Source organism: Ochotona princeps, chromosome 5 (genome assembly GCF_030435755.1).
Source record: "Ochotona princeps isolate mOchPri1 chromosome 5, mOchPri1.hap1, whole genome shotgun sequence".
NCBI classification, from domain to species: domain Eukaryota; kingdom Metazoa; phylum Chordata; class Mammalia; order Lagomorpha; family Ochotonidae; genus Ochotona; species Ochotona princeps.
The window spans coordinates 66227554-66242943 of NC_080836.1; the positions used below are offsets into that span (position 1 = coordinate 66227554).

Here is a 15390-nt window from a genome sequence, read left to right on the forward strand (position 1 = left end):
CCCTCTATCTCTCTCTTTCTCTCTCCATCCTTCAAAAATAATATATTACATTTATTAAAAAATACATAGGGTATTGATAGTTGTAAAACAATTGATCCAGTTATTGAATATGTGAAAGATGTTAGAAATTCAATTTTAGAAGTGAGATATTAGACAGAAAAAGAAATGTAATCCTAGATTTGGGAACAATTTTATTCTGTATGACAGATAATGAAAAAAAATTCATATGTACATATCTATATATCTATATCTACATAGATATAGAGAGACTATAATATCCAAATGTTTTTTCAGGATTATTGAGGTGATCATTTCAATTTAAAGATGACTGCTTTCTGAGGAAATGAGTTTGCTGATTTTTAAAATCACTACTTTGATATCAGTGTAGTATTTACTCAAAGAGAAAGAGAAAAATACTATCTGGGAAAAATAATCTTTCATGAAACTGTTTGAAAAAGTCTATCCTCTGCTGATTTCTTTTTCATTTATCCAATTCTTTACTCCAACAGTAACCAAAGATCCCAGAGTTTAAGTGATTATCTCAAAGTACACTACTCTTAGCACTGATTACTCACGAGTAACAATTTCTCAGAAAAAGTGATCTGTTAATTATATTTCCTCAAATTCTATTTTAATTTGACCATAAAAAGGACAAAGAAATATCATTTGAGTTATCTAACCAGATAATAAGCAATCATAAGCCTGTGGTTAATTTCCTCTGTATTAGAAGAACCTCGTAGCAATTATGACACATATTCTTGTTAACATCAAACCATTGCCTCTGCAGCAGGAAGGAACAAGGTGTGAAGGGCTTGCTTGACTTACAGGTCTGCCCTTGGGGCCTCGCTCCCCTCTTGGTCCTTGGGATCCTGGAGGTCCCTAAAACAAAAATGATTACTATAATTTAGACACATTTATACTTTGGGTAGATTTGCTTTAAAGGCTTGCCTATTTTAAAAAAATGGAAAGCAGAATGATCATACTTTTTAATTAGGTCTAGTTGAAAACTGTAGAGAACACTACCATGTGCACTTAAGTTCTTTGTTTCTTTGACGTGGAGCTTAAAGGCCTGTAATTAGGTACCACGGGCCAGCATGGCCGCGTTCAACTCACACGCATGAGCATGACTGGAATCTGCAAGATGTTAAGGATTATATTTGCTGTTTTCTCTCAAGTAAAGCTCTTGTGACCAAATGATGGTCATAAGAATACGCAGTTTGGATCTTTGAGAACTATGTAAGAGGACAAACTTCAAATTACCAATTATCACAAGGAATATGAGAGTTCAGTTTGGTACATGATATCCTAAACTCCTCGTGACTATTGAGCTACCGATGAAAGCAATGAAAAGAAAGGCTTCTTAGTCTACAAGTATCTCATATTCAACATATTTTTCCCTTGATTTACACTGTTACATAGTTTTTCACTATAACCTTAAAACTCAATTCTACTTTTCCAAATGACAATTGCAGCTATTTTGCTCTTAAAGTAACAATGATTACTATATTTCAAATGTGATATTATCTGTTATCTTAGTGTGGCTTTATTTCCCTCTGGAAATGAAATGAGAATTTCCAGAGGGCTTTTATTTCTCTTAAAACGAGAATTTCCATTGGATTATGAAGACAGATTGTGTATTTATTTGGTGAATCATAAAAAGTAAGGACCTTCACAAGGGCCACAGTAGGTCCACTGAAGTTCTATTAGCATCTCACTTAGTTGACCTGGTGTTCTACACTTCACAGGAAGTGTGAATTCATTGCTTTATGATTGCTGATCAGATTCCAAGCTTGAAATAATTATCTTTGATACTGAACAGGAAATGTGCTATTCTTTATCTTATTTTTCAAAATATATTGAATATATTCTTTTCACTAAGCTAACAAAAATCAGACTTCCTTAAACATAGTAAACAGGTAGACTCTAATTTCAAGGAAGAAGGTCAATTTAAAATTAGCAATGCAACAGTAGATTGTTTTGACTGTCACATAACCAATAATAACATTAACACAAGGAATAATAAGATTCATCAATTTTAGAAAATGATCCACTGTGTCATTCTCTGCTGACAAGAAATGCATAAACTTAAAAACGGTTTGACATAAATGTGTCAAGAAATCAAACATCATCTTTTTATACTCTCTTACTGTCTCATGGACATATCTGTGAAAATTTTCAGTACCTCAAATAACATGAAAGTACCAGAAATATTTAAGGTCATTACTTACTGCTGGTCCTGGACGACCACGTATGCCTGTGACCTGATTAAATGACAAATGACATAATTTGTAAATGTTTTATACAGAGAGTTATAGGTCAAGCAAGCAAGAATACCAATAACAGCACTGGGAAATTTGAGTGAAGCAATCAGTGTCCTATAATGATGCCCTGGAGCTCCACACCACGTGCATTCAGATATTATACAGCTCAAACTCTACTACAGGAGGATGTGCTGGCAGAGTGATTAACAGTACCAACACTGGAGACAAGAAGCTTGCATTCATCCTTACCCTACTAATCCTCTCTGTGGTCAAGTTTCCTTAAAATAAAATCTTAAGTGGAAACTTAAGATGAAATGGTAATGGTGATTATAAAACAATCTGCATCATAAAAATTATGAATATGTGAATATTTATAAAGCTTTAACCACTTAAGCCATATAAACAGAATATACACATGGTGTCTCAAATGAAAGAAAACCATATACAAGGTTTCTTCTAGGTAATCTGATTTCTTTTTAGGTGATATTTAGTAAAAATTGATTTAAACAAAAAACAAAAATAAACACTGCCAAATAAATGACCAGTGCATGCTTTTGTTTTGACAGACATGATAATGTCTTTAAAACCTGTTAGAACTGTTGTGGAAGAAGTTTCATTATAGTTAACAATATCCATTTATTATCAACAAGTCTAAAAAGGTCTTAAGACTTCTTAATGAAGAAAACAGTCTCCAAAGTGTGAATATTAAAGTACTCTACTAACTTACGTTGCACTTGATATATTCATACAATATATTTAATTTTATAAAATCATGATTTCTGCCTTTAGCAATAGAAGTACAGAGTTAGGAATATAGAGCAATAAGTAGTATGTTAAATAACCTATTTTAGTTTGCTTGTGTTATGCTGAAAATGTACATACAAAATAACTAAATTCTTTTATTGAGAGTATGCAATATGCAATAATGTACAACTGAAGTACAGTGAAGTTTAAAATAGCGTGCGAACACACACACACATCTATATATACTTACCACTGGCACTAATCCTGGTTCTCCTTTTTGTCCCTATGAAGTTAAGGAAAAAAAAAGATTCACAGTAAAACAGAATGCTTTACTAGATAAGAATATACTACTCTAGAATATATCTATATTTTTTAAAAATGAGAAAATACACACCAGCATCCCATTTCGGAATATCTGCATTTGACACCCAGCTCTGACTCCTGACTCCAGCTTCTATCCTAGGGTGCAGTGGTGTGGTCAAGCCATGAGTTTATCCATTATGGGAGACCTGTCTTGAATTCCCAAGACCTGGCTCCGTCTCTGGGCTAGAGATATTTTGGCCATTGTGAGCATCTGGGTAGTGAATAAGCACACAGAACTCTCCCACCGTGTCCCCATGTCTCTTTTTTCTCTTTCCCCTCCCAGGCGCTCTCTACCCCTCAAATATTTTCAAATACAAAATCAATCTAATCAATTTTATTATATGTAATCAAAAAATGTTTCACAAAAACATCACTATTCCTGAGTGGCTAAATTCTAGCTTTCCATTCACCGGGATCCCATGTGGGTGCCGGTTTGTATCCCAGCTGCTCCACAGCCCTTCCAGCTCGCTGCTTGTGGCCTGGGAAAGCAGTATATGACCCCCCAAAGCCTTGGGACTCTGCACCTGCATGGGAGACCCAGGAGAGGCTCCTGGCTTCGGATGGGCTCAGCTCCAGCTTGTGTGGTCACTTGGGGAATGAACCAGCTGATGGAAGATCTTTCTGTCTCTCTTCTCTGTATATCTGCCTTTCCAATAAAAATAAATCAATCTTTTCAAAAATTACTATTCCTGTGATGCTTCAAAAAGTCCAAAAAGGTACAATGTACAGCTGTTTCCTTTCCATTTTAACACTGACTTCTTATAAACAATGGACTTGAATAAGAAGTAGCTATGCAAGAGATACGTAAGGAGAACGCTTGCTAGAAAAAACTACCAAAAAATTAAAAATACACACAAAGTTCAGAAATCACGTTTTAACTTTCCTATGCTTATTCTTTATGTGACATATTTCTGTATTTCTAAAACACTATTCATTCTTTCTAGCACTCATGTAAGAATATAAAAAAGAAATGAGAGATATGTATATTCATCTTTGCAAAAAAGAAAAGTAAAATATAATATTTCTGGTTAAAGAATTCTTGATATTAGAAAAATTTAGGAAAAGCAACTGAATAAGAATATGAAAACGCCAAGAGGCAAAAATCTCCCCTTATTTGTCTGTCTCCCTCTCTGTCTCTCCCCCTATTTACCTTCCTATCTATCCATTGTATTTTTCACATATTAATCTACCTTAAGATCTACATTAATATTTAATTTTCAATACACTCAGCTAAATGTGAACAGTATTTGAAGTCCTTTTCTTGCTATACTCATTTGAATCTAAATCACTTCGTGGACCTTTTGTCTGTATTAGATTTATGATATCTTCCTCGGAATAATTTTTTTAAAGTGCACAATTAGCCAGGACCTCTCCTTTATAGTGTCACTGTCATTTATCTCTCTATATGATAAATTGCTTCACTGAAGTTTCACTATTTTCAAAAGTAAGAAAATTTAAATTAGCCAGTAATCTGTCTAATGTCTGTCATGAAAATTGGACTCCTTGCGCATTTTCATTTTTGATCCCCTGGTCCACTCCATTTGGATCATATTGAAGGGAATATTCTAATTGCCAAGGTAACTAGAAAGTTGAGAGCTCTGCCAAGAGACAAGGAACTCTGTTCATTCCATGGGATTATCCATGTCCAGATGACAAACGGCCAAACTCCCCAGCTGTGCCAGCATCTCAGTACATCCCACCACTCTCCTCTGGGGTTTGAAGTTTGTCTTCAGAGTGAGACCTAAGCCCCTGAAAGTGGAGGAGGGGAAGTACTGGAAGAAATGTGTGTCTGGCAAAATGTTTAGTTAAACTGAACTAGAACTGACATTCTTCTCTTCCTGCTATCCTTCCTTCTTTTCTTCCTTCAAATGTATACTGTACTTCTATTTATGTGTAGGGTAGAAATAAACCCAAAGAAGTAAAGTGTATTCTTAATTCCTAAAAAGTTTGCAACTTTCTCTGAGAAACAGATACAGACATTTAACCATAAAGCACACGGAACGTGAGCACCCGCAGTCTCCAGGCTAGATGAGCAGCGCTCATACCTGTCACAGAGGTGGACGCAGTTCTTTGCACCTGACAGAGGGCCTGAGAACATTTCATAACATAGTTTTTTTGTGGCAATATTAGAAGGAACTCTTAAGAAAAAAGACATTGTAAAGTAAAACTTACCTTTCTTCCTCTACCTATAGAAAGAAAAGAATAAATATATTATTTTTGGAGAAATGATTACTTAGAATAAGCAAAATATTTAATTTTAATAATGGGTTTCCTATGGAATCAGACTTTAGTTTAAAAAGATGATCCTATCACAAGGAAGCACTACTCAAAAGTATTTTGTATGAAAACAGTGCATCCTTTTTGAAAACTCTAACATGATTTTAATATTTCTCAGTGTTTACATCATATTTAAAATTATATCTGATCAGAGTTCTCTCTTTTTTATACTTTTTATGCACAAGTCTTCTCATTCCTATGGTCAAAATAAAATATGTTAAAGGTATTTGATTACCCAATAAAAATCTCATTCTGTCCTCAAGGTTACTATTATCTGTTCTTTTCTGCTGTTCTCAGGCCCTTTTTGTATTTTCTCTGTTCTTCGTTTGTCTGCATATGGATACTGAAAGGTTACAGATCTTTCAGTACATGTTTCCCTGAATGCTTTTTAAATAAAAGTTTACAGGATTCTGTTGGATAATCCTAACCCAATCTAGGAAACTAACTTTCACCTGTCCCCATGATAAGCCTGTAGATTGCTGCTAACCTTTTGCTATTACAAGGATATTATCTACTACCCAAATGGGACAGTTTAAATATTACAGGCAATGCTAATGTTCATTATGCCAAGATGATCCTATGAGTTAGAATGTTCATGGGCAAGTTGGGATGGATGGCCATGTAATTAGAAATAATGATATAATGAATAATGGCTCTATGAAGATATGAAAGCTTATCTGCATGATAAATTCAATGCATTTTTGAGTCTAACCATATAGGCATTTGCACTTTGATACAGATTGTTAATATCCCTTCATAGAGGTTATATTTCTTCATATTTTCACAATCAGTGCACACTCTTCCCCACAGGCAGCACACACAGTAATACCCGTTGTGCTGTCCAACACTCTGAGCCAGTCTGACAGGTGAAACACTGCAGTTCAGTGTAGTTGAGATTTGCATGTATTTTATTATGAGGAAATTTTACAATCCTGTATGTTGAGGAACATTTGTACTTTCTTGTTTTAAAATCATTAGACAATTACCTTTGCCTATATTTTGACAGAACAATTTGGTTTTGGATCCTGTATGCTTGGTATTTTTTTATGTAAAAGTTAGTAATCATTTATAAGTTGAATTGTAGTTTTTTATTTTGTTCATTTTTATGATTTCTGTATTTAACCTAGCATTAAGAAATCTTTCCATACTTTAGCACTACAAAGAAATTCTACTGTGTCATATCTTTGAAATTAGGTGGTTAGTTTTTTCACATTTGAATCAAGATTTATTTAGAATTTGCCCCAGTTAGGAGATATTAATATTGCTCAACTTCTAGATTTTCCAGATGACTGCCTAGCTATTCCAAGAAGAGATGGGAGGCAATTCTCTTTTTTCTACTGCTAGGATACAATCTTCATCATATCCAAACTATGTATATTTGAATCTACTTGGAGAGTTTTATTATACTTATATTCAGATAAAAAAATTTTAAACTAACAAGTCCTTTTAATATCTTTAATTCTTACAGACTAGTCAACACGTGATTACTCTTTATAAGATTTTACCTAACTGTTCTTTTTTGCTTATGCTGTATCAGTTTTTGTTTTTAATCTGTCAAATTCTTAGTGTTCCATATCCCATTAGAATTATGTTTAAACTGTTAACTTATTGAGAATGTTAAACTAATTTCTAATTTTTAATCTTAATTTTGAGATAGTTTTTAAGAGTTGGTATTATTTGTTGTATATCAAATTATCAACAAATAATACACAACAAATATCTTTCCTTACTACCCCTCATTCCCTCCCAAACCATTTCTTGCTCTTTTTTTCCTTCAGTGTTTGAGATAACGTGTTTAAATCTACATTATAACAAAAAGGCTTAAAATCTCACGTAATAAGAAGTTTAACAAGTACAAAGCAAAGAAGTTCCCAGGTTAGTGAGAATACAGACAACAGGTATAAAAAAAAGTAGCAGAATGGACAAAAGGCCATTTTACCCACAAACATTAAAATTTTTACGTATCCAATGATCATTAAGACCAAAGTAGGCAGAACATTCAAATTTTGAAGTCTGCAATTTGAATTAACACTACTTTACAGTTTTCCTCAGATAAATGTCATTTATTTAATGTCAAGTTTATCCTTATGTTCTGTTACTATTGTAACTAAGATTTTTTTCAATTCCTATTATTTGTTCTATACTGTAACTTTTTATCCATAGTATATTTACTAATTTAACTTTGTTATTTTGTACTAGAGTGTCTGGCTAAATCTGGCTAATTCTGTTTTTGTATTAATTTACTTAGTTGCTTTAGGTTGTATAATCACACAACTGTACTGCCTATCAGTGGTTAATTTTAAACCTCTGGTATCTCCTCTTTTGTTCATTGCTGGGCACATTCAGGACTACAAATGGGAGGTGGACACTCACACACTATTCCCTGAATTTAGAGTAAAGATTTCAGTATCCAGCATAGTAAAAATTTTAGCTAAGGTGTAAATATTTTACCATTTTAAAAAGCATGCATTTATTGCCAAGTTACTACGTTTATTAAGAATATTTATTGATCTTTATTAATGCCATTACATTATTTATGTATAGAAGCATATTCTTTCTTTTCATAGATCTGTTAAGATAATTATTTTTTTTAACAGCTTTCTAAATACTGAATTATCCTAAAGGTTGTGCATTAATCTCTATATTTTCATTACTGGTTCTTTCATCATGCTAAAAGATTCAGTATTTTATTTAAGATTTCTAAACAAGAATTTGTAAGACTAGTCTACACCTTTCTTTTTATGCAATCTTTGTTATATTTTCCTTCCATAATATTCCCTTCATAACAAGAATTAACGATGGCCTTCTCTTTCAGTGTTCAAGAGGGGTCTTAATGCGTTACAATCACCTATTTTTGAGCATTTTTCCACAACTGTGAAACCACCTACATCTGTACTTCAGGAAGTCTAGCTGCTTAACGAATTAATAAACTTGCTGTTTTCTAGGGATATATGTGCATTCAGTTTTTCTCTAGTACGTGGGATTATATTTTATCACAAGAGTATCCATTTTATGTAAGTTCGCTGATGTAGTAACACAAAGTAGAAATGGCTTTCTCATGATTCTTTCATGTTGTATTGTTATTTAGAAATTTTCTCCTGCCACTTATTATTTTGATTTTTATGTTTCCAATTTTGTAGAATTATATTTTGGATTTGCACATTATTTACTCAGTTTCAGTTAGCTCACTTTTAGTCCCTGATGTTTTTCTTTTATAATTTCCCTCCAACTCTTTTCAGCTTATTTTGTTGATGCTATTCTTGAGGTGAATGCCAAACGCAGATTCACTTTCTTTGCAAATATTCATTAACAATTTTTTCATTATCTATTTAAAATCATATATCTCACTACACCTTCAAGGATTTATTTTGTCTTGTGTGTTAATCCTGACATTTAAAAACAGTTATATGTAGACACTCCTATTTCCCTTATCACTATTCTTTTGCAACCTCTTCGATCTGTATTTGCTTAGATAGTTTCCATTAATTTCACTAAAATGGGCGATGGTAAAAAATGGCAATATTCCGTATGTCTTATGTGCCTCCCACCTTAAATTCCACAGTCAATTTTAAACAAAAAAAATGCCCTTCCTTTGCATCACAGTAGTATTAAATGTTCCAGTAATTCATTATATGATATATAAGTTTGAATGATATTCTCTTGAATTCTAACTCACTCTAGTTCACTTCACCTTTGACATTATATATCAGTTCTACCCTTGCATCTATATTGTCAGAATAAAGAATTATTGTTTCCTTCTATGTGGATGAGAAAAGCCATGAACTTAGCAATGAATAAGGCACTGGGTATCTTCTTGGCTTGCTGAATTCCGAGAGAGAAAAACACTGTGAATGCACAGGGAGACTCCAAATCACTTCAAAGTTGGCCTTAAGTGTTCTTACCAAAGTTAGTATTGCTGCTCCCACTCGTGTGTGGACACACAGGACAGCATTCGCCAGGTGGGGTCACGGGATCGGCACAGTTGAGTACATCCTGGCACTCTATCTTGTCACAAAGAATGGCTCCATTGTCACAGACACAGATCTGGCAGGGGGCAGGATGCCAAATGTCCCTGTTTAAGTACATCTGACCATTCTGTGTGCAGGCTATTTCTTCATCATATCCGTCTGTAATAAGAAGAAGAAGATTGGTAAGATGAAATTTTGGTTTTTTCTGGGGGAATGGTTAAGAAGGTGAGTCATCTTGTGGTTTCTAATAACTTCTGGCCTAAGAGTAATCTCCCAAGGAGGTAAAACACAAATGAGCTTACTTCATTTAGTTTTCATGTGCAAAATTATATGTAACTCATCATCAGTTTATTGTGATATTTACATCTTTATATGACATGGGAAGAAAAATCAGTGTAATCACAGTAATATACTATTTAATTGGTGAACATTTTCCACAATATTTTATTTTGCATTAAATATGTAACACAAGGTCAATAAAGAGAGACAAACAGCAATCACCTGAAAATTGGTAAAATAAAAAGTTAAAAATGTAACTTCTGTGTTTGGTGAGCTCAACAGGACTTTCAAACCATTAGATTAGTAAATCCCTCCACAGGAGATAAAATGAGTTCATTAAAACAAAAACTCCTAAATAAAGTAAATGGGTTTATTCCAATTATTTAAACATGAAGTTAAACAAAAAGAATAGCCGTGCCCCATTCTGTGGAAAATGTTTCCATTAGGCATTCCAAACTAAAGGCTCTTACTAAACTGGAAAAGAAATGTAAAACAAAAATACATGATGAGTTAATTATTATTGAACCAAAATTAATTAAAGAATGCCGTAGGCAATATCTTCCAAATCTTCTTCTATATTACAACAAAAATTTAAGGAAAATGAAAAAATTATGTTCATACACATAAACACACAGTAACAGCAGTTATATATATTCATATTGCATTTTTAATACTGTGATTCTGTAAGAAACAACACTATAGAATTTAAAATACACAGTTGATCATATAATCCTTGGTTAATCCTTCCAATTACTTAAATTTAAAACTCATTTACAAAGGCTTAATGCCTTCTTTCTTAGTCCTAATCAGCTTGATTGTGTTCCATGGCATTCACTATTTCACTCCCACCTTCCAAGCTGGTAGCTTGCTTACTTATGATCTCCCCTTGAAAATGCCGATCTGAATACCTTACATATTTATGTGTTGGGTCTCCTCTATCCAACCCATAAGCTTCCCAGATTCTTTCAAGAAAATAATTCATTCACCTTTGACTCATTCATCAAGTATGTTTTGTTAGCAAGGTAACTGAAGAGTTACTACCAGGCAAAAATCACTACTCTCATGAAGTCCACCACAATTAGTATTAACTAATTAATTTTCATTTATTTTCACTTGTTAAATAAAACAAGAAACTCCATGAAGGTAAGGTCAAGGGATATTTAGTTCATTATTACATTTTATTTATTTATTTAGTTGGTTAGTTATTTATTTATTAACTTGAGAGTCAGAGGCAAAGAGAGATTTTCCATCTGCTGGCCAGAGTTAATCAGGCTGAAGCCAGTATGCTGGAATTCAATACAGATCTCTCATGTGGGTGCAGGGCCCAAGGATTTGGTTCATCTTTTTTGTCTGTTTTCCCATGTACATTAGCAGAGTGTTTGCTTAGAAGCCAAACAACTGGCACTCAAACCATCGCCCACATGGAATGCCAGCATCACACATGGCAGCTTAACTTGTGGCACCACAACAATGGCCCTTCATTCCTGTATTACTAATGCTTGACACCATGTCTTTCAGAGAGTGGCTATTCAATAAATGAAACTTTCCTTGCTGAATCAAACAGTATGCACTAATATATCTAAATTATGGTTCTCTAATTTAGTTGCACAGCTTTTATTATTATTACTATTTATGTCTGTTTTCAATGTTACCTACAAAGGTAAGGGAATTGCAGACCCATGTGGGCCACTGATAAGGATAGAGACAGGGCTGGGGTGGTGGAGGAACTTGAGGTCTTTTGTTGAATTAAAGAAGCTGACCATTCTGTCTTTCACATGCATGTGGGTATGTTGCTCATCTTTGCAAAGGAGTCTGCAACTGAATTGGCCCAGCCTTGTAATGCGCTCAGAGGCTGGAGGACCCGTCCACGTGATGATTCCTGAGGTTGGGGGTCAAATGGAACAGTTCAGTCATGAAGCCCCCAGAACCTGTCCTCAGATCCTTCTCTCTGTGTACTGGCAGGTACAGCAGACCAGTCCAGCCCACACTTCAACCCCTCCCATGTAAATCCCAGTGGGCACAGCTGCTGGATCTTGTCCACCCCTAGCCCTGGTTCTCTTAGGCACCAGCCAGTGCTGCAGCCTAATCAGAGAGACCCCTAAAAACTCCAACTAGACTTGTCCCAAGTCCTGGCTCATGCATTCATGGGTACTGAAACCTAGTCTGGAAGACCACCAGGAGCCCCCACCAAGTCCACCCTCAGGCCCATCTCTAACATGCAATGGCAGGTACTACAGCCTAGCCTGGGTTGGCCTTTTCTCAGACTGGTTTCACAAATGCCAGCAGTTCTGCAGTCTAATTGGGGAGACCTCGAAGAACTCCTACCAAGCCTGCTCCAGCCCCAGTTCCCACATGGGCATTGCATCCTGGCTTGGCCCCAATCCTCATGTGTGCCCACATATATAGCCTGGCCAACACAGATCCCTCAAATCACCTCAATTGGCTAGCCACAAGACCTAGCTTGCCTGTGTAGCAATGCTAGCCAGCCCCCAGGCTCAGAATACTTCATGTTCGGGCCCAGAACTGTAGCTAAAGTCCTCACCTTGAAGGCACTAGGATCCCATATGAGCACTGATTCTAATCCCAGCGGCCCCACTTCCATCCAGCTCCCTGCTTGTGGCCTGGGAAAGCAGTTGAGCACGGCTCAAAGTCTTGGGACCCTGCACCCACACGGGAGACCCAGAAGAGGCTCTGGGCTCCTGGCTTTGGATCAGCACAGCTCCAGCCATTGCAGTCACTAGAGGAGTGTAATCATCAGATGGAAGATTTTCCTCTTTGTCTCTCCTCCTCTTTGCATATCTAACTTTCCAATAAAAATAAAGTAGATCTTTGAAAAAAAAAGAATATATCATGCTCGTAGGTGGCTGCAGTGCCTGTTTAGGTCCAACCTTCAGAACTTTTCATCAGGTTGGCCCCCAGGTTGGCCCCTTGCTCTGACCCTCCCATGTGTTGATGGATTCCTCAGCCTGGCCTTGGGGTGTCCTCTGGGTTCCCCCATCTAACCCATCCCCTCTCAGCTCTCTCAGATATCCATAGGTTCAATGTCCTAGTCCAAGGAAGCCCTAGCTTCATTCTATATTTCTCAAACAAGCCTCAGTGCCACCCTTCCATGAATTCCACCCCTGGGTTCATGTAGACCCAGTCACAAAGCACAGACAGGGCAGTGCCCATGTTAGTAGCAGCAACAGATAGCCCAGCAGCCCACAGTGTGTGGTGGCTGATGCCCCACTTTCACTTTCAAAAATTTATTTGAAAGAGAAATTGACAGAAATCTCCCATTCTCTGGTCTACTCCCTCAGATATAAGCAATAGCTAGGGTTGGCCAGGTCATGGAAGGAACCAAAGTAACCTGAGCTACCACCTACTACTTCCCTGAATGCGTTTTGGCAAGAAGCTGGAATTGGAAACAAGGCTGACACTAGATTGCATATATTCTGATGCAGGATTGAGGCATTTTAAATAACATTCACTCTACCTAAATTTTGCAAAACTAAATGTCAAAAACAATTTATATTAACTTTTCGAAGAACATTAGTACTCAGTGTTAAAGATAAACATGATAAAATGATAAAATCAGGATGCAGACTTATACCTAAGAATGTACCTCAAATAATTTGTACTGCTCAATTACATCTCAATAAAGTTGGAAAAAATTGGTTTTCTCATAATCTCTATGGAGTACATTGTTTTACATATTTAATTTTCACTAGAGATGCCAGGAAAATAGGAAATTTATTCCAGAGCATCCAGATTCCTCATGATTTGCTTGCTTTGTTAGAAGAAAAAACTCAGTTTCTAGCCTGGTCTATCTTCATGAAGTCATACAAATAAATACTGCCTGCTTCTGGAATCAAGGAGACACTAGGACTCATAGTTTAATGTGTATTTTGTAAAAGCAATTTCTCTTAATGAAAAAAATGTCTGTCAAATATGGAATGTGCCTTTTAGATGAACAATTAAATTACAACAGTATATTTCTATGATGTACATTTCTTAAAAATATGACTTGTATAAATTGGGTTTATACTAAAACCCACTGAAGAATTCCATGAAGTAGATAATCTAAGAACTTCTTTCATTAACTTTTATAATTGAGAAAGAATCATTCAAACACAAATGTTAAAACACCTTTGCCTGAAATAAGATATGCTGTATTGTGATCTTATTCTCTGGATTCTTGGAAGTAACAGCGTTAAAACATATTTACTGGGAATTAAGCACTGATAGTGCATGTAAATTGAAAATACATGTTTTTTTCCTAAATATGTGCATATGTATCATTTTTATAGAGCATCATATATATGTAAATGGCTATATATATATATACACACACTTCTAATTTATATATTCTTACTATATATTATATACATTTTAGTTTTTATCTAACACATTTAAATGATATCTATAACATGTCAATATCAGTTAAAACAATAAAATAATTTATTATATCACTATGAAACCTATATTTCATATATTCGTAAATTCATTATGTTACACATTATATTTATAATAAAATATATTAGCTTTGAGTAGGTATCATAAATGGCTAAGAGAGCTTCAAAGACTTCACGGAAAATGGAATTAAATGATAATGTAATTTTTCCTTAACATTTTTGAAGCATCTTCATATCACTCATGTAGTAATGAACTATTTCAGATACACAGATAACATTAAGAGCAAAAAACAAACAAACAAAAAACACCAAAAAAGCAATCAGACGACCTTAGTTGGGATGTAGGCATTTCAATGATGTTATCAATTAAATATCATTACACTAAGAATGGACCTCTATGGGAGCACCTAGCTTTCTGTCTCTTTCAGACACAGAATAAGAGGACATGCTCTCTCCATCCTGTGTTACCACATAGTTTCTTCCTGAGCGATGACATGACCTCAACCCATTGGGCAACATGGACCACTGCATTACTTTCTTTAAATGGCTATATTAAAGGATAGCTTTATACTGTGATTCATCACTGGTCTCTTTTCCTGGCAAATTTATAATTACATTTAAGATGATGTGGAAAGTTAGATGGAATGCTTTTAAATGGCAAGGAGAGGAAAAACCACATTTGCGGCTAAATCCTGCCTCTCCTCACCCTCACAAGAATGCACACACATCCCAGAGGGCTCTGCAGCTCAGTGCACTTCATTGTTCATGTCTGAATGAAAGGCACATACAAAGAAACAGTGGGTGGAAAATGCAGGCAGTCTTGCCGTCTTCATGTTTCTACATAGTAGTTGTGCTCCCTGTGATTAGGTTGTCTGTTCTGTTTTCTACATTTGTTTAAATGCGAAGTAATGTTAAAAAAAATGCAGTTAATTAAAAAAAATTTGCAGTGAAGTTTTCATGATATAATCCTTTTATGTATGGAAATGTACTAAAATAACTGAATCATTTTCAAAGGACATTCTGAGAAATATAATGCTATATTCCTGAATCCTACACACAAATTATGAAATTAACCTAAACCAATATCTTTAGCCTAGATCAAAG

The 15390-nt window shown here is 35.1% G+C and overlaps 1 protein-coding gene across 1 annotated transcript in view; it reads right to left on the minus strand.

Moving 5' to 3' along the window:
* Positions 1-15390, minus strand: part of COL5A2 (collagen type V alpha 2 chain) — a 141373-nt gene that overhangs the window by 63374 nt on the left and 62609 nt on the right. Inside the window, exons 2-6 of the mRNA XM_058664710.1 lie at positions 9548-9772; positions 5541-5554; positions 3256-3288; positions 2229-2261; positions 826-879 (exon numbers count right to left, since the gene is read on the minus strand). Of these exons, the coding sequence (XP_058520693.1) occupies positions 826-879; positions 2229-2261; positions 3256-3288; positions 5541-5554; positions 9548-9772 (359 nt within the window). The remainder of the gene's footprint in view (positions 1-825; positions 880-2228; positions 2262-3255; positions 3289-5540; positions 5555-9547; positions 9773-15390) is intronic.